This window comes from Choloepus didactylus, chromosome 13 (genome assembly GCF_015220235.1).
Source record: "Choloepus didactylus isolate mChoDid1 chromosome 13, mChoDid1.pri, whole genome shotgun sequence".
Taxonomy (NCBI): domain Eukaryota; kingdom Metazoa; phylum Chordata; class Mammalia; order Pilosa; family Megalonychidae; genus Choloepus; species Choloepus didactylus.
The window spans coordinates 68,488,035-68,514,325 of NC_051319.1; the positions used below are offsets into that span (position 1 = coordinate 68,488,035).

The 26,291-nt window shown below is 39.4% G+C and overlaps 1 protein-coding gene across 3 annotated transcripts; it reads right to left on the bottom strand.

Moving 5' to 3' along the window:
* Positions 1-2,979: 2,979 nt before the first annotated feature.
* Positions 2,980-25,124, bottom strand: C13H5orf63 (chromosome 13 C5orf63 homolog). 3 transcript variants are annotated; one of them, XM_037802101.1, is made up of 4 exons: positions 25,017-25,124; positions 7,621-7,741; positions 4,290-4,322; positions 2,980-3,617 (listed from the first exon to the last, which is right to left on the bottom strand). In XM_037802101.1, the coding sequence occupies exons 2-4, from the start codon at positions 7,732-7,734 to the stop codon at positions 3,441-3,443; spliced, it is 324 nt and encodes a 107-aa protein (XP_037658029.1). In that variant the 5' UTR covers positions 7,735-7,741; positions 25,017-25,124; the 3' UTR covers positions 2,980-3,440. The 3 variants fall into 3 exon arrangements, with proteins under 3 accessions (XP_037658029.1, XP_037658027.1, XP_037658028.1); XM_037802099.1 differs by having other exon boundaries at positions 4,266-4,322; XM_037802100.1 differs by lacking the exon at positions 25,017-25,124 and adding an exon at positions 10,045-10,181 and having other exon boundaries at positions 4,266-4,322.
* Positions 25,125-26,291: the final 1,167 nt, after the last annotated feature.

The window sequence follows — 26,291 nt, forward strand, 5'->3', positions numbered from 1 at the left end:
GTTCATTTGTGGGTTCTTGGGAGACTGTACCTCTAACTGATGTCTCACCTGTAGTTCCATTGGTTCAGCAAACAAACTTTCCATTTGGGCAGCAATTACTGCCTCCTCAGGCCCTTGGAACCCAGTGTTCTCCGTCTGCTTCTCTTCTGAGGCCTGCCTGCACTGAAGGTGCCCCCATGCTGCCCCCTCTCACATTTGGCCCACATCTGGTCCAAGGAGAAACACACACACCCTCTTCCCCTGGACAAACTTGGAGCAACAGCTGCTCTCCTTTACTCTGCTGCCAAGGCGGCTCACTAGCCCCTCTCTTGCACTTCAGATTTCCCAGGAGGGAGTTAGACCACTGTGTTTTTCCTATTCATGGAGAAACATATTAGACTTTCTGATGAGTTCTACTTATACCCCTCTTTCTTGACATAAGGTGACCCCCAACCCTTCACTTTGGTGGGAACTGAGAGTGCACCTTAAAAAAAAAAAAATCCTCCCACACTAAAAAAAGTATGATTTAGTATTCCTTTTAGAATGTAGCAGCTATTGTTTCTTGTACCTTGTCAACACTTTAACATCCTGTAAATATATTATGGATTTTCTGTTTGTTTGAAATTCGAATGTCAGAAATTTGCTGTTTGGATGAAGTGATAACTTTAACTTTAGTCTGGACACCTATAATCACTCAGGAAAGATGTGCTCCAAAAGAACAAACCTCAGGGTCTCTTTGGCCATCCTTGTTTCCTAAAGGGATTCTCTCCCTTATAGCTCAGTAAACCCTGAAATTCTTAGGGCTTTTCCAACTGGTGGCCCAGGAGAAAGGTCAGCAACCTTAGGACTTAGGGGTCATACAACTTTCACCCTGCCTGGAGCACAGGATGCCCATACACCTGAGTAGGCCATCCTGCCTTTGGTACTCCCTGGTGCCCCGAGGATATAAATGTCACTCCGCCCCTGGAGGTGACTACTGAGTTTAACATGTTTATGGATTGGAAGGACTGTAGTGGGGAAGGAGGCCAGAAGCCCCTGAGGAATCAGCATCCAGGAGGGACTGAATGAGAAAAGGGAAAAAGGGAGGTTGCTGCTGGGAAAAAAGCACATTTGATAAGGGCTTTCACAATGTGGACTGCAATCTATCCTTCCAGCCTCATCTCTTTCACTACAGTCACACAAAACCACCTGCCATTTCCTAACTGTGCCATGCCCCTCCTCACTTTCATATTTTGCATGTGCTGTTTTCTCAGGAAGGAATACCATCCTTTCCCCCTAGTCTCCCTCAAGACCTAGTTTAATTCTCCGTCAAGCCTTCTGGCTACTTTCCCCATCTTCCTACTGTACCATTTTGTACATGCCTCAGTTCCAGCCCTCACTGCACTGTTGTAGTGCCTTGTTAACTTGTCTCTCCCCCATCCTCAAGAGATAGTGTCTCAAAGCCAAGGACTGTGCCTTATTTATTTTTGTACTCCCAACACCTATTTTTGTACTTGTAGGACTTGTAATAGTTTTCTGTTCTGCATGACGAATTACTATAAACTTAATGGCTTAAATCAACACACTTATGTCTTAACAGTTTTTGTAAATCAGAAATCTGGGCATGGTGTGGCTGAATTCTCTGTTCAGCGTCGCACTGGACTGAAATCCAAGTGTTGGTCAGGGCTGCTTTTGGGGTCCTCTTTCAAGCTGATTGTTGGCAGAATTCATTTCCTTGAAGCTGTAGGACTGACATCCCCATTGTCTTGTTGGCTGTTGGCTAAGAAATGCTCTCAGCCTCTAAAAGCTGCCCACAGTTCATTATCATGTAGCCCCCCTGGGCAGTTACCATGGATGTTGCATTCTTTCAAGCTAGCTGAAGCACATTTCTCCGACTTCATGTTCTGCAACCAGACACAGAATTCTGCTTTTAAAGCGCACTTGATTAGGTCAGGTCCACACAGGATAATCTTGTTTTTGCCATATAATGTAACATAATGAGGAGTGATATCTCATCATATTCACAGGTTCTGCCACCCTCAAAGGGAAGGGAACTATACAAGAGGGTCACATTCTGCCTTCCATAAAGCTCAATGAATATTTATAGTATCAAATAAAATGTGTTCCAGAAATTTGTAACCTGTAAAACTGCTATTCAATTGTAAAAATTTTTTTGTTCTGTCATCACTTTGGAGGGCTTTTAAAGTTGCTTCCAAATTTGTGGTGAATCTAGGCAGCTGAAGATGCTAGATGTGAGATAACATGAGGCCCCTGCAGTGAACCCAGGTGGTATTGGAAATTAGGGGCTAGCGAGTTCGACTTAGCCCCTACAGCTGACTGGCTTTGTGACCTCAGGCTAAGTCCCTGATACTCTGTGAATTTCAGATTCCTCCTCAGGTGAAAAGTGAGGGGACTAGACAATGTCTATGGTGTCTGCCAGCTCCTATATTCTATAATTCCTAAGACTAACTCATCCTGATCAAATTAAAATCTAGCTAAATGACTCATAGTATCCAAATTCATTAAAATAGTTCATAAAAGAATTTCATTATAGATAAAATTGCAATGATGTGATTTTAAGAGGAAAAGGCTGTTGTTTTTAAATGAATCCATTTGTATACTGGCTAAACCTGACTAAATATATATAAGGATACATACCTAAACTTTTAATACTTTATATAAAATGTGAAAACAGTATTTTGTCTTCAGATGAAAAATCTGTCCAGTTATGGTCAGAAGTGAATTTTCACTAAGACATTATAATAAGTTGAATGAACTTGATTGATGATAATTAACTAGTAAAGCCAGTTCTCAAATGTTACAAATCAACTCTCTGATTATATGTAAAGCATGTTGAGATTCTTATATACATTTGGGGGTATAAGTCTTTCTTTTGTTTTTCTCAAATGAAGCCTCTTCAGCTAGGATAATTATTCTCTTCTACCCAACAAAAATGAACTCTAATTTTAAACAGGTATTAATAAATCCCACTGAATTAGACTTCATGCAGATGTATTTGTTAAAACATTCCTTTATTGACCGTGCACAGTGTATTAACAATTCACATTTCACTTTATCTACTGAGTGGAAGAGCATTTATTCTTTCATTAAAACGTCAAGCCCTCCAGGGCAGCAGCAGGAATGCAGAGTGCTCTTCCTGTAAATGGCACTGTCCAGCAAATGTGAAGTGCTTCAATATTAATACAAATGGGAAAAATAAGTAAGCCAAATGGACTTCTTTCTCCCTCCATCATCCCCTCCCTGCCAACACACTCCTCTTATTTTATACAATGCCAACAGGTAAGCAGTTCCCACGTTGGTATGTCTATCATGCAGAAGAGGAATGTCAACATTTGGCACCCACTGAATATAGAATATCCTTCAGGGTTATGTGAAATTAACAAAAGTATGAGGCCGTGGCCATCTCCTCAGGATGGACATGCCTGATGGACAGAGAGGGTGTAAAATCACAAGAGCATTAGTCAGTATCCAGCACCTTGCTGCTCAAGTTTCAGGAGCTGTTTTTCAAGTTTTGAGATGTTTACTCGATGCATCATCAGAAACTGGCCATTCAAATGGAAGACAGGAATGTCAAATTTATACCTTTCATACCATGCAGAGTTTTCTGGAAGTGTGATGTCCACCTCCTGTAAAATAAACTGAAAAACAGAAAGACTAAAGCTCCGTACTTCAGAGAACATGGAACAATGCAAAAACTGCAGTTAATATACTAATCCCTTGACCTTTTCTAATGCTGAGAATTTTGTTTGCTTGTTTAAGGTCCACAGTGATTGGTCCCCTGACTTCCAGAACTTTCATTCTATTCCTTAACTCCTAATCTTGCTATTCTTCTGTTACATTCAGTGTCAGGACACTACTCATTTCCTAATGAAATAAAATGTTGTCCCAAATGGGAAGATGCCTGAGAACTAGGACAGTGGTATTTTGATTGTAAGAATGGGAAAGGTGTGATGGCTTTCCACATTACAACATTTCCATGGAAAATACAAAACAAGAAAACAGGAATGGGGCCAAGAGTTTAGAGAAAGCTCAAATGCAGCACCTTCTAGTTAATTTTGACTCATATTAAGAGTCAGAGTAAGAAAACCAGTACTGTTCAGAGAAAAACACTTAGGGGTAATGAGTTTTATGGAAATCAGCAGTAAAATCTCTCTCTGAAGAATAGAAAGAAAATTTAAATGAAAATTCATTTAATCTCTTTTCGTAAAGAAAGGATCTAGGCAAATACTTTATACCACACACCATATCCATTCCATATACATAAAAGCCACACTGCATTATATTACTCTGTTTTTATAAGGCTTGATTACTTCCTTGGCTTCATCGCAAAGGGGGCATGGATCCTACGAGAAAAAAAAAAATAAAGCCATTAAATCCAAAGGATGGTATGCGGTCTAGCAAAAAACCACAAGAAGCAAATCATACTTATTTTAAAGGACAGTTTTCTATTAGGTCAATTACATTGCTCTACTTCTAAAGCAAACACCGCCATAGAATAAACAACTACTATTGCAGGGTAGATTGGCTCTCAGTATTTTTTAGTTATTTTGTTTTTTCATCATAAATTTATTAATAAATATATATTTATATGTTTATATTTATTAGTGGCTTTATCTAATTGATATGTGGGCAGGTTACTTTTCACTGATCCATAGCTTTGGGCCTTTGTCCTTTGTAGGTCAGGAAGGTGACCTTACACATTTGGGCCTGGCTGACACAACTAGAATGACTTCAAGTCTGTTCTGATTGCAGGCATCACTGATCAGTTCATAGGACTAACCCCATGAAAACTGAATGAGACAGTGTCTGCCAATCTTTATAAAGTGAAAATCTCTATTTAGTTTGGATGATGACTGTACCAACTCATTGATGTTTTGCCTGCATTCTCATTAGGAGTATCAGGAATAAGTTTCCCAGACTAATTCTTCACATGAGGAGCGAGCAAATTTCAGTGCCCAGTGTTGCATCTTAACCACCTAGAAGAGAAATCTGTTAAGAATACTATGGATCAATGGGAGATTTTAAAGATTTCTCAGCCTTTGACTCTATGAATAGGGACTAGCTATAGGTTCTTGTGCATGAGCTCAAAACAGAATCAACATTACTGATGCTTATATAAAACCTGCTTTTTAACATGATGAGATGAGCTGTTATTTTTTTGAAAACAGCCTTTCCTCCCGGTTAACTCACAGCTTGTTTAGAAATAAGGACCAAGATCACCAAATGGCTGTTTTCCTTCAGCAGGAGGTGGCCTTTCTGGCCCAAACTTCCTGGATCAGAGAATTAGGCTCATTATGTTATCATTAACATTATCAATAAACCTATTTTATTATGGATAGTCTGTGATGTTTAGAGGTAATCATGCTCAAATTTTCTGAGAGGTTTCAAAGAGTCAATACAGGATCTCAAAAGCAAAAGCAAAACAGGAACATCCAAAATTGCATAAGTAACAAATGTACCAAAATTAGGCTTTTGTATTAAAAAAATTTTGAAGATCCTAGACTAGTTTTTTTCTCTTTAACCTGGGGTTCATGATGGAAGTTCATGCAAATTGTGTATGTATTTTTATGAGAGAAGTTTCATCAAATTTTAAAAAGGCTTATGAACCAAAATAAGGTAAGATGCAGTGATCTGGATAAATCAGACACCACAAAAAAAAAAACAAACAGATTATTTCTAATAATGACTATCCATATTATCTGTTTCAATAACATATCAATATTTAATGAAAGCTTTAATTCATGTGAAGACCCAGCTGGTCTAAAGATTTAGGTGACTTTTATTTTTTTAAATGCTACTACTTAAATCTGTTTTATAGGCTAAAGGAGTAAAGCTTCCATAGGATTACTTTTATGTATACTGCAAAGAAAAGGAATTAACTAGGAGTTAACTCTTTTGAAGGAGAAGAGAACTTTTTATCTCTCTAAAAATTCTGAGACAAGAGCACACTCCAGGCAGCATTAATATCATCTTTCACTGCGATTTTCCATGGTACCAACAGGGCATTTATTATTTACTCTATCCATGAATTGCAGTGAGCATTTGTTGGGTTGGCTGTCTACCGCCCAGTCACTCCCCTTTCTTGTAACAAGAGTGCTTGTAGCAAGAGTGCTTTTGCTTCAGAATAACTACTCCCTGCATGAGGCTGACTCCAGCCCTGAGCAACAAGGGTGGAACACCTGACAGGTTGAAGCAATCGTACATTCTACCCCTCTTGGCTGTGATTGGCTCAGGGATGGACCAATCAGAGCCAATGCAAAGCCATGATCCTTTTGCTGGAATTTCTGCAGTGTCTGAGTTGTGAGATCTGGGGCTTGGGATTACTGGGGTCATCAATGGGAAGACCTAGAATGAGGATGCATTTAACTTAGGGGAAGTGAAGCTGAAGAGATGGGTAATATGCATAGTCCCTGAATCAAGCTACTTCTGAAATCAACCTATAAAACCATTTTTTTTTTTTTTTTTTTTGGTTAACCTACTCTGGGAAGTACATTCTATTATTTTAACTGAAAGAGATCTAATATATATAGTTTAATTATTTATTTCGCTGTATTGTAAACTCCTGAAGAGGGGACTGAGATCTTATTTTATGCCTAATGGCATAAATCAAGGTTCAGTACAAATATTGAGCTGAATAGGTTAGTGTGTGTGCATTTTTTTTCCCTGCAAATGTTTTTGGCTATCTCAGCTGCTCAAACTGGCAAACACTGCAGAATAGTTAAGCTGAGTGAATACCTCTATCCCTTAAGGGATTATTTTATTTTTGCGGTTAATTCTTACATGCATTTTCCACTGTAGTCCCTCAGATGAAATATTTTTGTTCCATAATTTCCAACAGTGCAACATATACTTACAGATATGAAAAGTAGTTTAGATTAAGTACTGTCAACAAGAAATTCATTTTTAAAAACTACTTAACCCTTGTTATGAGATAACTGTCATATTATTTTCAAAATGTTAAAATGCCTAAAATTTGAAAAATCTATTAAAGAGTCATTTTTTGTTTGAATTGCAGTATTATTCACTAAAGTTAATTCTATTACCTGGTACTTTTTTTCTTTTATTACAAATCACACAGACCAATGTCAATTAGCAAAAGAAAATCAGTATTGGTGGATCTGGGTATCTGGGGATATAGGGGTCTGCTGGAGTTCTCTGTATGTGGTTTGTATTATTTTTGTAACTGTCCTGTAAGTTTGAAAATAAAAAGTTTAAAATTTTTAAAAAAGGAAATGAGTAGTGCTCATACTATAAATTTCAGGAGGAAGAAAGCTCTTAAGAAAAAAATCTTAAGCTATTTTTATAGTATAAACCTAGTATGAGTTAGGGATAGGAAAACCAATATTTCTAAATGATACATTTGTAAACATCATAACACAAAAGTTCTTTTATTCCATGCAGGGTCAGATGATCATTAAATACATTAATTTATCTTGTCATAATTGTGAGACAGTGACATGTCTGGGTAGGAAATCAGGTTACTACCATAGTGCTGATGGAAAATTTGAGGAAGAGGTCTTAAGACAGTTCATTCCATTGCCTTTCAACTTTTTTCCCTTTCTTAAACGTGTAACTTTCTTCATTCAACAATTTTTATCCTTTAGGTTTTTAAAGTAGTTATTTTATATTTTCATTCTGTACCTTTGTGAATATGGTCAGCACAGGTAGAGTAGTCTGAGGGGCAGAGAGATTTCTCAAGAGGAGTCCAAAGGAGAATTTGACAAATTGTATTCTATGGCCTTGAAACCAAAGCATCTTAAGTCTGCCAAAAGAAAAATAAACCTGTAAACTTAAGTGCCCTAGACTTTGCTCTTTACAATATAAATGGTAAGTTGCAAGCTATATGATGGAATTTGAAGACTTCAGAATAACTTGGAATTCAGGAGTATAAAAGAGGTCTAGATTTTGGCAGGTCTCCACGATGCCTCAACATTTACTGTATTCCAAACAAAACAGAATTTATAATTGAAAAAAATTCATATTTATGCATGTAAATGGAATAGCTGTATGTCTAATCACTTGATTTCTGTAAGCGAACTGCATGTGTTTGTTAACCTGGATACAATACTAAATTTCACCTGAAGATTTTGCCAGCATCCTGAAATCTCCTAAAATGTGAAGAGAGTTTTTATTCAAAGGGATACATTCTCTTATTGGCAAGCATTCACTAGCGTCCCACCATATAAAGAAGATAATTAGTAAGCAGACCAAGTCCCCAGCTGAAGGTTCAGGTTATCTCTTATGACATCTCTGCCCTTCGGCTTCAAGAGATAGGAGAAAAACAGAGTTGTACTTAGAGGAACTACAGGGGAAAATCAGGCTGAGTTAACTTGTCAGAAAAAAAAATTAACTGTTTAAGAAGCATTTTAAAAGGAGACTGCCATCACTTCTGAAAGCCTCATACACAAATGTACTAGTGTTTCTACTGGAGATTTTCCAATAAGAACAATGTGGTAGTAACAGCATGTCAAACACAAGGCTTTGAAGCTCCCTAATCCTGCTACTATGCTCGATGTAAGACACCCAGCTTATTCCTAGTTATTCTAATGAGGCTGTAACTTTGTCCTTAAAATTAAAAATATGATAATTTCACAATTCACTTTTAAAACAAATGTGCACTGCTGACATTATCATTTATTCATCTTCCAAAGATGAATTCCTGCCTGAGATGCTCATTTTTAAATTTTGCTTTACTCTCTCTAACTTCGTCTGCCACTTCCCCCTCACTTACAGTGCTTCTGTCACAAAGATCTTCTTTCTGTTCCTTGAATACCCAAAAACTATCTCTTCACCAGGACTTTTTGCACTTGCTGTCCATCTACTTTGAAAGCTTTTAAGGAGTTTCTCCTCATTTGGCCTGGGCTCATATCACTTCCCTAGAGTGGCTGTGGTGACCAACTTACCAATGTTGGCCAACCTATTACTCTTTATCTTCATACTTTGCTATAGTTTCCTTTATTCTCAATTATCTAAAATTTAGTTACCAATATGTCCAACTATAATGTAAGTTACATATGAGTAGGTACTTGTTCACCCCTGAATCCCTGAGCACCCACAATTATGCTTGCCACCTATTAATTGCTCAAGTATCTGTTTCAGTGTTAAAAGTACACCTTTCTCAGCCACTTTGGTCTCACTTCTAATCCTGATTAGACACTTAGTGTGCATGGTAGTCACTCTATTTGCCTATCTTGTATTGTAATGAAATGGCAGTGTTCCTCAGAGCACTGCAGCTTGTTCTAATCCTCCACCACCATCTTGAAACACCCCCTGCCATGCTCCACAGAGCATGTCAAATCTCCATTGGCTACAGGGCTCCTTGATGATAGATTAGATTTAAGCTAATTTCAAATAGACTGATGTGACTTTAGAGAAAAACACCAACCTATATCAAATGAGAGTAAAGACCACAGGAGCAAAACGATTGGATATTAATCCATAAAAACAACAATCTTTCCTTTACCTTAAACCCTTGCTTTTCTACTTCTCCCTACCTCTCTATTAACTTAACCATCCTAATAATGCATAAAAGGGAATGTGGTGAGAATTTTGCAAGGATCTGCTACCCAGCACTGTTCCAAGGTGAAAAGTGGATCTAAACAATTTAACAATATGCTGCTCTACTCTCAAGTATGTATTAAGCCCTGGTATGAAGATTTTCCATAAATTCAGCAGAATCAACAACTCCAGAAGGTGAAAGTGGTTGGAGACACAGCTTCTAAACATAACTTTGTCTACACAGGATATAAATGATAAGGAAAAACAGAATATTGGCTATGTTTAGGTTAGGTAGAAATTTCTGCATCGCTGGATTTGGAAAGGCTCCATGCCAACAGCGGCACAACCCCCTAGGTTATGGAGTTAAAGAAGCTGTATTAAATATAGAGGAGAAAGAAAATTTTAAAATTAGCTTTGATAAAGGCAGCAAGACAGCCTTTGGAAATGAGAAGGATCATGCCATCTTTGGCAGTGACCTTAGACTACAACACGGACCAAAGCTACATGATTTTGGTGGAGGAATTTAAGATTTATTGATGTCGGGCTTGTAAGGAAAGGAAAACTTACTGCTTCTATCAGCTGAGTTAAGACTGAAGTGTTAAGGCTTTTAAAAAAAAATTCACATTCACAATGGAAATCTGCTTCAGTATTTCCAACATGACAAAACACAGCATGTGGTCTTCGTTGCACCCAAGACAAATAAAACCTGTCATAGTAAACAGAGTTGTTATTCATTCCAGATTTGTTGGAATATTTGTTCAACCAACCCAGAGAACTAAGTAAAGTCTTCAGCGATTCTACAACCATTTTATTTTCAACTAGTCCTCTTTTCCACTATTTTTGTCCATTTCTACTTTTTTACATGGTTTAAATCACTTAAACATGGTACATTTGTTTACTGAGAAATGCATCAGCATCATGCAATTCTGCATATTTTCAAATGCCCTAAGGCACATACATTTTACCATATTGTAAAATTAACTTATTTCTTTGGAAGCACTGTATTATAAAATTATATCAGAGTCTGATATAGAACCAAGGTCCCTATACCTCTCCTAGGCAAAAATAAGATATTCAGGTTAAAATCTTGAACATTGGTGTCCACTTAATTCTAGAAAAGAAAAAAATAAAATGCAAAAAGATATTCCAATTGGAACTCCATAATATTCTTCTTAGAGTATTTTGCTAACTCTATACAGCCTAACACCATTATGGTCAATGTCACATTCACCAAATCATGCTTTCTTGAAGTAAAATCTTAACATGGGCTACTCTGTCAATGTGACATTTTCATTAGTTCTATTATTTTTGAACAGTATCTCAGCACTATAAAAAATATCCTGAACGTTGGTCTCTGCCTGTTAGCTCATGACTGTGAGAGACAACACTTTTTGATCATGTCACTGAATTTACTCGTGAACTATCTGTCCTTACTACACACACAGGCACAATTTTATCCTCTGTATTTTGTTATATGCCTCTGTGATACGAGCAAAAAGAGCTGTGTTCATAATATCAAAGCAGTACAGTTGGGTCACCTTTGTCACACACACACACACACAAAAGAAGCAGAAGGCATACAACTGTACTTAGAATGTGCCTAAAACAATTTCCAGTGTCTAACAATAAAGATGGTGACTTCCTGCTGGTTCAGGTCCAGTGCTGTTCAGAGGCACGGATCACCTTGAATGAGATTGCGAATGCTGGCCTTTCAACAAAACTGAGGCTGACTTCAGTGGTCTTTATGATAGAATCAAATAAAACATGGGGGGAGGACTGATTGGACCAATTCAGCCCTCCTTGAAGCAAGATAAGGAAGATAACTTAACTTTATAGCATTTTCCCTGCGAAGCACTGAAGGGCATACCATTAAAGCAACTGATTGCGGTATAGAAAGAGGCCAGGATTGTTTGAGCCTTTATTAAGGATTATTCATTTCTTGCATGAGGAGCTGCCCAGGCTATGGCTGCACATTACTTATGTGGGGCTCCAGGATTCTTCAACACTGTATGTCTGATTAGAAGAGAAACAACATTGTTCTCACCTGAGTAGAGAAACTGACCTTTACTGACCAGATTTTTTTATTCATACAAAAATCCTTTGGGACACTGAATCTCCAAGTTCATATGATCCCTCATCAGCAAGCTGCAATGTTAGTTCATTGGCAAAATAAAAAAATCTACAAAAGCCCAGGCACTGCCTTGGTTATTAACAGGTAATGCTGGAGTTTCTTCACAAGAGTACAATGTAAATTTAATGCTGAGCTGACATTAACCAAACACTATTACTGTAGTTCTCGCTGAACCTGTGTTCCATAAAGAGGCGCTCCGGGCTTCCGTTTAGTCATTTGTACCATGTGAGATGAGATGTTAAGTGCTCCATTTCACATTCATTACCGTTTAAGTATAATGGTTCCTATTTTCCCCAGATGACTAGAAACACACACACACACACACACACATTCTCTCTCTCTCTTTCCCACTGTCCCTCCCCCCTCTCTCCCTCCTTCCCTCTCTCCCTCCCCAGCCCCCCTCCTCTTTGGGAACAAGACTCACTATTTTAGTTTATGGAAAGTTTATGTAATGGGGTGGAGTTGCTCTTAGGAGACTCATATCAGTCACTGTGCTCCACTCACTCTACGTACAGGGACAAATGATGTTGCCCAGTGCTTCTCTGAGCTTTTGGTCAGTCAGCTGTGTCCAAACCTCCCTCTCAAATAAGTGGGAGCCTAGTCTGGTATCATGGGTGCAGGGGTAAGAGGGAGAGTGGCCCTTATGGAGCCAAGAGTGACAAGGAGAGGCAGTGTATAGGGACAAAATCAAAACTGGAAATTGAGCAAATACTTTGAGGTATTATCACTCCCAAGGGGTCAAATGGGGGAGAATGACAATGCAGGACAGAAACAAGGAGAAGGGAGGGTAGAAGGCCCAACTTGGAATAGGGCCCTAACTCACTGGCATGGGTAGGGTCTCAGATGCTCTTCCAGTATCTCAGCCTCAGCAGTCAGGGTACCTGGCCAGGGGAACTGCTCAGGAGGTGGAGCCAGCTCAGACAAGACATTGCAACCAAGATCCTGAGCTAACTGCCCACCTCTGGGCCCAGGTGGACATAGTGTCATGCTCAGCCTCATTCTAACTATTCAGTTTGGACTGTTGATTTCTTCCCACATAGCACATTAAACCATGAGTAGGCCTACATCATACCCTAGCCCCGAGGGAGCTAGAAGCAATTCCTCATATTACACGTCTACCACACTCCCTGCAGCTTCTATTTCCAGACTTCAGTGCCAACAGGTCCCCACATGGGGCGCCAAAGATGGCAAAGGATCAGTTTCCAGAAAGGAGTGATTGGTCACATGGATGCCTAGGGACAAAACCCCTTTTTATTTTCCTTGAAATTATTACCATCACTGCAGGATTCCAGATATTTGGACATCTCTCTTCTACTATTTATACTCAGTGGGTGCTACATTGATTTGCATTGAACACACTGCTTCATGAAAAAGTTATTTAACCATTTAAAGTATGGGTCTTACCTATCCAATCAGATTATAATTTCACTGAAGTTTTTCTGCTTTTACATATCCTCTACTTAGTACATGCATTACCCTTTCCTCCCCTCTTGATTCTCAGTTAAATTAAGCCACTAGAATTTTTCTTCATCCTGCCTGGTATTCAGCCCATTTCTCTCCCTCCCACAGAAAACTCTCATAGAAAGAAATCAACTCCTCATGCTAAAGAGAAGAAACAGGAACAAAAGAGAAGTATTTCAATGATCTAGGAGAAAGGAGTTCAATTCTTAACTGAAACAATATAAATTGTGTCAGCTTCATGGTGATTAGTAAACTAGTGATACCGTTCTCTCATTTACTTCATTGTGGGGAAGGAAGGAAGGGTTTAAAATGAATAATAGATGATCCAAAACCATGAAAAGCTAAAAAATCTAGGCAGGAAATACTATGTCTCTGTACAAGTAAATTAAAATTCAGGAGAGATTATAAAAGGGACATATTACAGTTGATTTCAAATATTTTAAGAGAAAGGAAAAGAAGAGTACTGTGGGCTGAGATTGGAGGTGGTTTTACAGAAGAGAAAGATTTTAAATAATTTAGGATGTGGATATGTAGGAAAAAAGGGGAAGCATTCCAAATTTGGGATTAGACATACAGTGCTGAGGTGGGAATGCCGTGGTCTATTTTGGGGAAAAACATGAATTGGGGTATAGAATTCTGTTGAAAAACAAAGGGAAATAAACTTGGGAAGTGGACTAGGAGTGACTGTGGAAGATCTTTAATGATGGCAAAGCAGTGAGTGATTTGTCGTATATGTCTTATGAATTGTTGAAGGATTTTGAACAGAGAGCAATGTGATAAAAATCAGTGTTTTGGAAGATTAATCTGGCAGCAGCATGCAGGAGGGACTGCAAAGGAAAAACTAATGGAGGCAGGAAAGAATTAGAGGTCTGTTGTAATAATGTAGGTATGGGATGAGAGTCATTCATTCATTCAACTACTAGCTAATGTTTTCCATGTACCAGATACTATTATAGGTCCTGGAGTACAGTGATGAACAAGAAAGCAATGTCCACACCTTCATGTGGTACACATTCTAGTGAAGAGACTGTTTAATGTGAGATGATATCAGCAGTAAGTATAGAGGGAGTAAAACCAGGTGATGTGATGATGACCAAGGCAGGTTTTTTAGGAGGGTACTCTCTGAGCAGGTGCAGTTTGAGGTGAGACTTAAGGATGAAAACGTGCAAATATCTGAACGAGGAACATTTTGGGGAGAGGGAATAGTAAGTGCAATGGCCCTAAGGTGAAGACAAACTTGCCTTATTTTAAGAAACAGAAAGGGCAGTGTGGTGGAGGCACAGGTTACAAGGGGAAGAGTGGTAGGAAACGGGGTTAGAAAAACAGGGGTCAGATCATGTAAGGCCTATGGATTATGGTAAGGAATTGAGATTTTAAGTATAATTAGATTTAGAGAAGGGAAGTGACAAGATTTCATATACATTTTTTTTAATTTTTAATTTTATTTTGAAATAAATTCAAAGTTACAGGAACAGTTGCAAAAACAATACAAACCCCATTCACAGCATACCCTGACCCCCCTCCCCTGCTACCCCAATCCACCAACTTTAACATGCTGTCACACCTCCATTTCTTTCTTTTCCTCCCTCCCTATCATCCATCATCTATTGCTCTGTCTTCTGAACATATGAGAGCAAGCTGCACACATCCTTGAACTAACACGACAATTCACATATACAATTCCCATGAACAAGAACATTCTTTTATGCAATCCCAGTAAGTGCAGCTAAGAAGTTCAAGAAATTCAACATTGATACAAAGCTTACATTCTGTATTTCCTTTTTTTTTTTTTTTTTCCTTATGTCCCAACTGTGTCCCTTTGAGCCTCCTGTCCTCCATCCCCAGATCCCATCCAGGATCATCCTTGGCATTCAATTGTCATCTATTTAGACTTTTTTTTTTTTTTTTTTCAATTGTGGAAACACATATACAGCCTAAATCTTCCCATTCCACCCCCTCCCTAGCATTCCATTAGTGGGATTAATCACATTTAGAATTTTGTAATGCCATCACCTTCTCACCTTCCATTATTAGAAATTTCCCTTCACCTCAAACAGCAACCCTACACTCATTTCTTAACTCCCCATTGCCCCTTCTCCCACTTCTCGTAACCTATACTCTACTTTTCATCTCTGTGGTCATCTTCTCTGATAATTTCTTTGTGTTTACTGTGGGGCTTAAATTTAACCTCTTAAATCCATAACAATCTTGGTTTTCTTTGATACCAACTTAACTTCAATAGGACACGTAAACTATGTTCCTATACTCCTCCATTCCCCTGCCTTTATATAGTTCTTGTCAAAAATTACATATTTTACATTGAGTCCAAAACCAGTAATTTGTCATTAGCGTTTATGTATTTTATATCCTGTAAGAAGTAAATAGTGGAGTTACAAATCAAAAATTATTGACTTCTATTTGTATTCCATTGTGGTCAGAGAATGTGCTTTGAATATATTCTTTTTTTATTTGTTGAGGTTTGTTTTATGCCCCAGCATATGGTCTATTCTGGAGAAAGATCCGTGATCACTAGAGAAAAATGTGTGTCGTGGTGATTTGGGATGTAAGGTTCTACATATGTCTGTTAATATTCTCTATATCTCTCCTTTCTTTGTTTCTCTGTCAGTAGGGCTCCCTTTAGTATCTGAAGTAGGACAGGTCTTTTAGTGGCAAAATCTCTCAGCATTTGTTTGTGAAAAATTTAAGCTCTCCCTCAAATTTGAAGGAGAGTTTTGCTGGATGAAGTATTCTTGCTTGGAAATTTTTCTCTCTCAGAATTTTAAATATGTCATGCCATTGCCTTCTTGCCTCCATGGTGGCCACTGAGTAGTCACTACTTAGTCTTATGTTGTTTCCTTTTTATGTGGTGAATTGCTTTTCTCTTGCTGCTTTCAGAACTTGCTCCTTCTCTTCAGTATTTGAGAGTCTGATCAGAATACGTCTTGGAGTGGGTTTATTTGGATTTATTCTACTTGGAGTTCGCTGGGCATTTATGCTTTGTGTATTTATATTGTGTAGAAGGTTTGGGAAGTTTTCCCCAACACTTTCTTTGAATACTCTTTCTAGTACCCTTCTCTTCCCCTTCTGGGACACCAATGAGTCTTAAATTTGGACGTTTTATTTTATCTATCGTATCCCTGAGTTCCATTTCGATTTTTTTTATTTTTTTCTCCATTCTTTCTTTTGTTCTTTCATTTTCTGTTCTGTGGTCCTCTAGGACACTGAGTCATTGTTCAGCTTCCTCTAATCTTGTATTATGAGTATCCAGAGTCTTTTTAATTTGGCCAACAGTTTCTTTTATTTCCATAAGGTCTTCTATTTTTTTATTTACTCTTGCAATTTCTTCTTTATGCTCTTCTAGGGTCTTCATGTCCTTTATATCCTGTGCCATGTTCTTCTTCACGTCCTTTATATCCTGAGCCATGCTCTCATTCTTTGAGTGTAGTTCTTTGGTTAACTGTGCCAAGTACTGTGTCTCTTCTGATTGTTTGATTTGGGTGTTTGGGATTGGGTTCTCCATATCATCTGGTTTTATCATATGCTTTAAGATTTTCTGTTGTTTTTGGCCTCTTGGCATTTGCTTTGCTTGATAGGGTTCTTTCAAGTTATAAAAAAAATACCAGTCTAGGTGGTTAAGGAGGCAGGGCAACTTTAATATTCAAACCTCCCAGGTGTTCCTGGAAATTCAAGGCTGTTCCAAGAGTTTAAGCCTTCATTTCAGTCTTGCCACAGATTTTCTCTGCCACTGACCCACAAGTTCCCGGCATTGACGTAGGGTCCCTGGGTTTTCCGAGCGGGCCCCCCTTCTCAGCTGTGATCTTCCAGGACCTCTGCTGAGGGAAGGCTGTGCTACGTCACAAGGGCCCCGTCCCTCAAGGGAAGCCCCAGGCCACCGGGCCGTGCAGGGGCACTCCCAGCCTGATGCAAAAATGGCTGAATGGGGTGTCTCAACCCCCTCCCTTTTTGCACAGCTCTGTCTTCCCAGCTCTGGGACACCTAGCTGTGAGTGCACCCAAGGTCACTGTCCGCGGCCGATATTGTGGCATGTGTGAGGTGCCGTGGGATACACTCCCCGTCAGACTGGGTTTCCTGGCGCAGCTCTGGGCTGTAGGTCTGCCCCAGGCAGGAGTGTCTCCAGCATGCCGGGGAGCTGGCTGCATGCGGTGCAGTTTCTTTCTCCTTTTGGCTCTCCCCTGTGCCCCGCTGGCCCTGAGGCAATCAGCAGCAGGCTATCCTCCATGCCAGACACCGAGAGGTTGGCACAGCCCGCTCCTGCCATGCTTTGCTGCGTGTTTTTTTTTTTTTTTTTTTTTAATAAAGAACTAGTCCATCTCCAAACGCCAACCTCCGGTTTCCCCAAACTGCAGCATGGCTGCGGGACTTTCAGCCAGCTTACTCACTTGTTTCAGAATGCAAACTCCTGGTTTCACCAAGTGCACGGTCCCTGTGGTTTTAACAGACCTTGTCCAGCTGATGCATCACTGGAAGTGGTGTTCTGGGTCACTTTCTGGTTTTTATCTAGTATTTTTCATGGAGGTGTTTTTTTTGCCCTGTCTCACCTAGCCGCCATCTTAGGTTCCTCCTCATATACATTTTAAAGAAGACTTTAGCTGCTGTATGAAGAATGGATTGTTGGCAGGCAAGAGTAGAAGCGAGACCCAACTGGGAAGCTAAACTGTAGGTGAGAGAAGATGGTGGCATGGACTAGGGTGGAAACAGAGACAGGATTTACCAGTGAATTGGATATAAGGGATTAAAAAGGGATGACCATCAGGACAGTCCCACTTTTGGGTCTTGAGCCTCTGGGTGGGTAGTGGTGCCATTAACTAAAATGAGGACTGAGGCAGGAACAGATTGAGGGATGTGTGAAACCAGAGCTTGGTTTGGGATATGTTGGAGCTCAAGTACAGAGTGGTATACACAGGTTCAGTACTCAGGAGAGAAGCCAGGGAAGATAAAATTTTGATATTTCTCCTGAGGACAGAGTCAGGGAGCTAGGGAAAAAGAGTGATGGCAAAAGTTGACTGGGTGTGATGGTTTGAAGCTGTATGTACCCCAGAAAAACATGTTATTAAATCTAATCCATTCCTGTGGGTATAAACCCATTGTAAGTAAGACTGTTTGATGAGGCTACTTCTAGTAACTTCAGTTAAGCTATGACCCACCTTATTCAGGATGGGTCTTAATCCTCTTACTGTAGTCCTTTACAAATGGAATGAAATTTAGACAAAGAGAGAAAGAAATCCCTGGAAGCATGAAGCTGAAATCAGCGAAATCTGGAAGAGAAGGGAGAGACCAGGAGATGCCACCATGGGCCTTGCCATCAGCAGAGGAGTCAAGGGTTGCCAGCAGCAGGACTTTGGGAATAAAACGTCCCCTTGATGCCTTGATTTGGACATTTTCTCAGCCTCAAAACTGTAAATTAATAAATTCCCATTGTTTAACATGAAACATTCCATAGTATTTGCTTTAAGCATCCTAGGAAACTAAAACACTGGGTATCTTAAAATGAGAAAATAAATGTAAGAACTGTTTATAAGTTATAAAGCAATATAGAGAAATAAGCCTTAACTACTGACTATAAAATATTACTATAAGTAAGGTATTGTTATTATTAATAACAATAATGATTCTATTGATTGAAATGCACTTTTACTGTCCTCAAATGGAAGGTTTAGATCTCTGGTAGATTCCCAAAGGAATTGTGCCCATAGCTTTGGGCTTCAAATGTCCCTCTGATCAGAAATCACCATCTGAAGAAATGACCTGAGACTAGCCTATGACTACAAAAGACCCTTGTTTTAATTTCCTTGGCTGCTCAAGTAAATACCATGCAATGGTTCTACTTAAACAATGGGAATTTCTTTGCTCATGGTTTTGAGGTTAGGAGAAAAAAAAGTTCAAATCAAGGCATCATCAAGGTGATGCTTTCTCACCTCAAACTGTGGCATTCTGGTGCTGGCTGCTGGTGATCCTTGGTCCTTAGCTTCTCACATGGCGAGGCACATGGTGGCATCTCCTGGTCTCTCTCTCCCTTCTCTTCTGGGTTCTGTTGGAATTCAGTTTCTGGCTGCTTCCTCTCTGGCTCTTTCTCTGTCTCTGTCTGAATTTCATTCTGATTATAAAGGATTAAAGTAATTGGCTTGAGACCCATCCTGACTGAGATGGGCCACACCTTAACTGAAGTAACCTCATCAAAAAGTCCTACTTACAATAGATTCACACCCACAGGAATGGATTAAGTTTAAGAACATGCTTTTCTGAGGTATATACAGCTTCAAATCACCACAGCCCTGAATAAAAAATCTGAATTTGTTTTTACCTATAGAGGCTAAAAATGCTAGGTCCTTTAAAAAGGACCAAAATTTATGTGTAGATCCAGGCAGAAATGTAAAGGAGCTTGCTCATAGCAAACTCTTCTCTAGCTCCTCCATCATAACTTGGAAGACCTGGCATCAGAAAGGATGCAGAAGGGAAATGGGGGAGGTGACACTAGTGTGGCTGGGGACTCATCTCACAACTGCGTAAACATCCAACATAGAAAAGCTCCTCTCAAAAGGAAGAACAATGCATTTTTCTTTCTTATTAACAGACACGTTAATCAATTATTTTAAATGACAGACCCTTTTCATTTTGGCATTCTCCTCCATGCCCTGAATCACCTCTGTCCTTGCCCACATGTGTGGCAAGCTGACAAATATGAAGTGGAAGGGGAGAGGAATTGTTGGTGTAAGCAAGAGTTTGTTTTTAGAATCTTTAAACCTTAACAGTCACACTTTCCAGATCACTGCTTCAGGAGTCTACTCAGTAATAGTTAGTGCACATGACAATGTCAGGGAAGAGTTTCCAGAATAACATTCAGCTGAGAAAAATAAAATGGTGAGGCTAATCAAAAACAGTAATGTACTTCCACTCTATACTCCTTCTAGTACCAAGGAATCTGAAAGGGATTCTGGACTAATACTGGTTAACAAAGTGGGCTTGCACACAGTACACATTCCACTCCTCCCTTCCATTCTCAATCCCAAAGACACTGACTCAACATCTGGCCTGTAGCCAGAACAGCATACTCCAAATTCAGAGTGTGCAACAATGTTCAGTACAATTACGGCATAATGGTTGCAGAGTTATTCCTGAAAGCCAAGAAAATCTGAATAATGTGGTTGGGTTATATCATACAGGATGGCTTAATAGAGTTTAAAAACCAATTTTAAAATTCCTTCATTCCATAAAGATAGCATTAAGATTAGGGCAAAATCATTCTAGTTCAAGCGATGGGAACAAAGTGCATAAGGAATTATGCACTTTTCTACATTATCTTTCTTAACAAAAATGACCCATTCCTTTAAAGAGATATATAATACTTAATACTGACCCAGAAAGAAGGCAATTTCATGAAAACATTAGTCTTGTTGTATCTATATAGTAATGCTGATTTCTCTATTTAAAAATCACACAACCTGTTTCCCAAAACAAATGTCTGATATTTAAAATCTGTCTACCCAGGCAATGTCTTCCACTTTTTGCTAACATTTCACCAACTTCCAAATCATCTTGCCAAACATGTGAAGTCATCTCTCGACCACACAAAACCTGATAGAGGTGGCACTCATTTTTAGCCATTATAACAAATGGCTTTGGACCCTTGAGTTACTAAATTCAGCACTGCCCTGGACTTGTAATACCAACAAGACCTAGGCCCACACAATCAGTACTCAATCTGAATTTTGGGAACCATCTATTCTTGAGGTACCAGCACTGATATGAATTCTAGAATCTCATATCACTTACATGAGATTCTAGAATTCTCTGAGTCCTATTCTGTTATTTAACAGCTATTACTGATAGAATATCCTAATAGTTGGGAACTTGGCGGTGACTTTGGAGATTCCCTTGCTTTACTGATAATAAACTAATTCATTACCCTAAGCCCTTCATCATGCATTTTTAAGTCTATTTCCCAATATTCTCTCCTTGAACAATGACATAATTTTAGACATAATCAGTCCAACATGAACTATTCAGAGCTAGAAGGGATCTCCAAGTTCAACCCCCTTTCTTCCAAAAACTCTTAAAAAGTTTTACATATTAGTCTTCCCAGCATCCCAAATAACAAATACCATGTTCCATGTAAGGCTTAATTTTAGGATATAGAAAATGAGGAAAGTCTCAGCTTCGGATGGCAGAATTCTTTTACCATAAGGATGAGATTCTGATCTCTAAATCTAAGAAAATTCACATTAGTTTCAATTTTGAGCCTGGAGAGACAGCTGAATTCAGATCTGTTTTCAGTTTTATGTTCTAAGATGCCTCAGCTGACTGAGTTTCTATTAAATAACAGTATCCTTTCTCTTACATGGTTTAAGAGGTAGAGTTAAAGAGTTAGGTAATTTAATTTCACGCTCACGTCCTCCCTCTTGATTAAGCTAGAAGCCATTTTCTCTTTATTTCATGATTAATATAAAAAAGTAATGAAACAATGAGAGGAAGTTCATTTGTTTTTAGTTGTAACATTCTGGTTTCTGGTGCAATCCCACTGGCAACTGAAGAAAGCAGCTTATAGCACATGCCTGCTCTATTACAACACAATAAGCTGTCAACTTTGAACTTCTTGGGAATGATGTCAAAGTAGGAAAAATGACTTCCCTCAATATTTTTTGGGCAACCTAGCCTTGAAAAAGTGACTATAAATAGGTCTTCTATCTATCTTTAAGGCAGGACCAAATCAAGATATGGATGCCCTAGTTAGGCCAATAATTTGGTATTCCTTCAAATGGATATTATTCAATAATTTGCTCAACATGTGTTGGGTGAGGGGTTGAGCACTGCAGGGCTGGAGGAAGAGTGAAGAGGACTGGTAGAGCCCTTCAGCTTGAATACTCCATTCAAAACAACAAAGGCCTTTCAAATGACCAGGCCAGATCTCCTTAGGAGGTTTGGTGACCTAAGGATTCTTAAATATGTCCCTCCCATTTCGGGCTGTTTATCAAAGCAGTTCATCTAACCCCTGAAAGGAGCCCTTTCTCTACCTTATTGCATTCTCCGTGATGTTTTACCACGCCTTATGGATCCAGCCGCCCTTCAGAGACACTGCCTTTTCATTTCCATAGCATGTACTGGGTATTTCCAGTGTGCCAGGTATTAGAAATATAAAAGTCCTTGCATTAAAGGACTCACACCTTGGGCAGGAGAAAGATTTACAAACAAATAATACAATACCATATTGATGAAGGCCAAAGCAGTAAAATAGCTGCTAACAGATTTTACTGGTGAAATGCTCCGAAATCCTTGGAAATGGATACTTTCTGAAAATAGAAGATCCTCTGATTTTTGCCTACATTTCTGGAAACCTTAACTTTTGTAAAAATTGTGAGAGAGAGAGCAATGCTTTCATATCTCCTGTTCCCTGTGGCTGTGACTGGGATGGGGAATTAGGAATGTGGGATAATACCTATGCTAAATTTAGCCAAAACCTTTCATTTTGCATATTATTCCCAAAATGAATTTGTCTGTAGAATGTGCTATGTGATACTGGGGAAAGGATGAAAGAAGCTCACCTAGCCTCTGCTACCTGTGTAGCTACATATACCTGGTCCAGATGGTTTCTCCCCTTCAAAATAATTGCAAGCAAGTTTAAAACTGCATGCAGCGTGAAAGGAAATGAAATAAGCTTCAGTGGCAGAGAGATTCCAAAAGGAGCCGAGAGGTCACTCTGGTGGGCACTCTTACGCACACTTTAGACAACCCTTTTTAGGTTCCAAAGAATTGGGGTAGCTGGTGGTGGATACCTGAAACTATCAAACTACAACCCAGAACCCATGAATCTCGAAGACAGTTGTATAAAAATGTAGCTTATGAGGGGTGACAATGGGACTGGGAAAGCCATAAGGACCACACTCCACTTTGTCTAGTTTATGGATGGATGAGTAGAAAAATAGGGGAAGGAAACAAACAGACAAAGGTACCCAGTGTTCTTTTTTACTTCAATTGCTCTTTTTCACTCTAATTATTATTCTTGTTATTTTTGTGTGTGTGCTAATGAAGGTGTCAGGGATTGATTTAGGTGATGAATGTACAACTATGTAATGGTACTGTAAACAATCGAAAGTACGATTTGTTTTGTATGACTGCGTGGTATGTGAATATATCTCAATAAAATGAAGATTTAAAAAAAAAAAAAAAACTGCATGCAGCAACAATTCCAGCTGGCTTTTGGCTTCCTCTAATGTACACTCCTTGAATAAAGCAGTGGCAAAAATTAGACTTAAAATAAGGAGCATAAAGAAATCTCACTACTTGTATCAGATCACTTCACTGTCCTGCTATGTTTGAAACCCCAAGTACTGGTATTAAAGTAACTGAATGCAGCAGCCAGATCGAGTATATATAACTGTGTGAAATACAAAAACTTGAACAATAAAAAAATAACTATTTTGAAGGCATCTCTCTGAGTATTTATCTGGAACAAAATAAAAACAGTACAATAAATTCCCAAGTTGGAAAATCCTCATTTCTATTAACTTACCTGCCATCAGTCCATCTACATAAAACTACATAGCCACATATTCCTCTGGTGAAGGAGACAAAATATATATTGATCCTTCCTTGGCAGGCAGCCACTACTGACCAAAGCAAACAGGCAAGAAAGAAAATCTGGGGTTTCTCCCTGTCTAAAGCACCAGCCTCACCAATCAAGAGAACTTTTCTGGTTCTAGGCAATTCCTCAGCAGAACAAGACCTGGGATTTTAGACTATAGCATTTCACACAGAATCATGATTAGCTCTCCCTTGCCCAGATATCACTCAATACTTCCAGGGTATATTTCTTTTTCCAGCTGTTTTGAATCTCTCCCTGTTATTTACCTACAATGTGCCTCAATGTATACAGCTTCAAATATTGGTAGAGGGCTTCAAATGCATTTTTATAAGATATTCCTCAGAAAGATAATCACTGTAGCCTCTAGCAGCCACCTCAACCTGCTCAGTGTCATTAAGCCCACTGAGACAAGGCTCCAGTGGCTGCTTAACCAAGGCAATGCAAACAGAAGCCATACTTATGCTAGAAAATGTGCTAGCAATTGTTGGGGATTTAACAGATCCTAGACACTATCCCTGTCCTTGTGGTGTTAAGAATCTTGGGGTCATACTGGGCCTTACCTTTGATTTTTTTAAAAAGACACTCAAATATAAAATACTAGATAAAACACTATCTATTAAGACACAAGAATAAAGATAACCCAGGCCCAAAAAACCTTCTGTTAAAGACAACCTTAGAAACAAGTCATTTGCATATTCAAGTTAGTAGCAATTTAGTGGGGATTTCCCTAACCCTGGACTTATTTAAAAATAGTATGAGCTGTTGTTTGACGGGGTTGACTGACAAAGCTTAGTATTTGTTGAGCATTGTACAGTCTTTGATTTACTCTCTCATTGTTCAGCACCCAGGGAATTGCTTTTAACCAATTAGGCAGAGAGGCGGTCCAGGAAGCCTCCGCACTTAACATCGTTCCCTACTGAAGCTTTCAACCTTTTCACCCTCAATTAAAGTTCAACGTGGCTGCTCAAAAATATTTATTTCAAAAAGGCACTGGACTGCCAAGTGTGAATATATGGCCACTTCATAGAATTCAATTACACCCGGACCAGGCATCTTCTATCAAAGGCATGAAGTTGAGATTTTCTTTTAAAAAGCTATCTATTCCTCTCGTTATTTCGTTCATTTCCCAGAGCGTCATCAAACACACACACACACACACACACGCACACGAGCGCGCGCGGGGGGGGGGGGGGCGGGTATGGATTTATAGCTCCCGGTTTAATTAAATTCCCTCCAACGACAATCGAAATTGGCAGCATAAGGCAACCCGACGCTCTGGCGGGCCTCCCTCTGCCGCCTGCGTCGCGGCCGCGAGCAACCACCCGCCGGCCCCAGGTCACCGGCACCCACCTGAATCTACCGCCGCTAATGTTGCTGCTTCCGCCCCGAGCCTGCCGGCACTTCCGCCCCGAGCCTGCCGGCACTTCCGCCCCGCGTCCGCGGCCGGGTGGTTGGTCTTCGTCTCAGATTCCGTTCTCAAGGGTGGCCACACCAGGGCCATTACGCATGAAAAGAGTGACACGAAAACAAACCAAACTGTAAGGAAAAAAAAAGTGACGGAAAAGTGACTTTGCGTGTCTGGTAACTGTTCTGTGGGAGCCAACTTTCTGCCGGCATTCATCCATTCATGTATTATTTAATATCCTTCTTTAGGTCAGATGATGATGTGCACAACTGGCAGCCTCCCCTAACTTAAAATCGTGTTGCCAAGTCAGACATTAGGAAATAATCCTTTAAATAGGTCATACTTCTACTAAACCAAGTGCTTTGAAGGGACCTATGAAAAAATACGTGCTCTAGTTGAAGAGGTAGCTTTTCGGTTGAGATGAAGGGGGTGGGGAGGAGATAGAGCCTCTAGTCTTAGGGGAAGTTGCAGCTGAAGAAGCACAGCATGGACAGTGATCCAAAGACTGACTAGTAAGAATGGGGGAAAGAGGGGTTGGTGGAAACAAGCCACGCAGAGCCTTTCAGATTTATGCTAAGGGCAGCTGGAGGAATTTTTGTTTCTGTTTTTGTTTGTGGGAGGACGATGAACTGATGGCTTTTCCATTCTGAAAGGATTACTCAGCTTCAGTAAGGAGATGAGAAGGGCACTGTGGAGAACGGTGAGTGCAGAGTGGAAGCAGGGAAGTTAATGAGGCGAGAGGGTGGTAGCTCGAATGTGGCAGTGTAAATAGTGAGAAAATGATTAATAATAGTAATACTAAAGGTAACATTTATTGATTGTTGTCCATAAGCTTTATACTCATTAACTTCTTTAATCTTCAGAACAATCCTATTAAGTATTGTTTATTAGTTACCATTTTAAAAGTGAAGAAATGCTGGCTTAATAATTTGTCCATGTTCTCAAGCTAGCAAATGGCAGAAGGGAGAGCTTATCTCATGCTGTCTGGTGCCAATAACAGGAGCTTACCACTGTACACTCAATATGTATTCAGGGATTAGAAAAACAGAACAAAACAAAGCAAACCAAGTTCAGGAATTAACATAGATTATATATTGCCAGAGGACACATTTAAGGTAAAGTTTTCAATTTCTTACTTTATCACTGGTATTTTCAGATAGCTAAAACAAGGGTTTTTTTTTTTTTGACTGTCAACAGGCTACTTACGATTATTTTTGAGT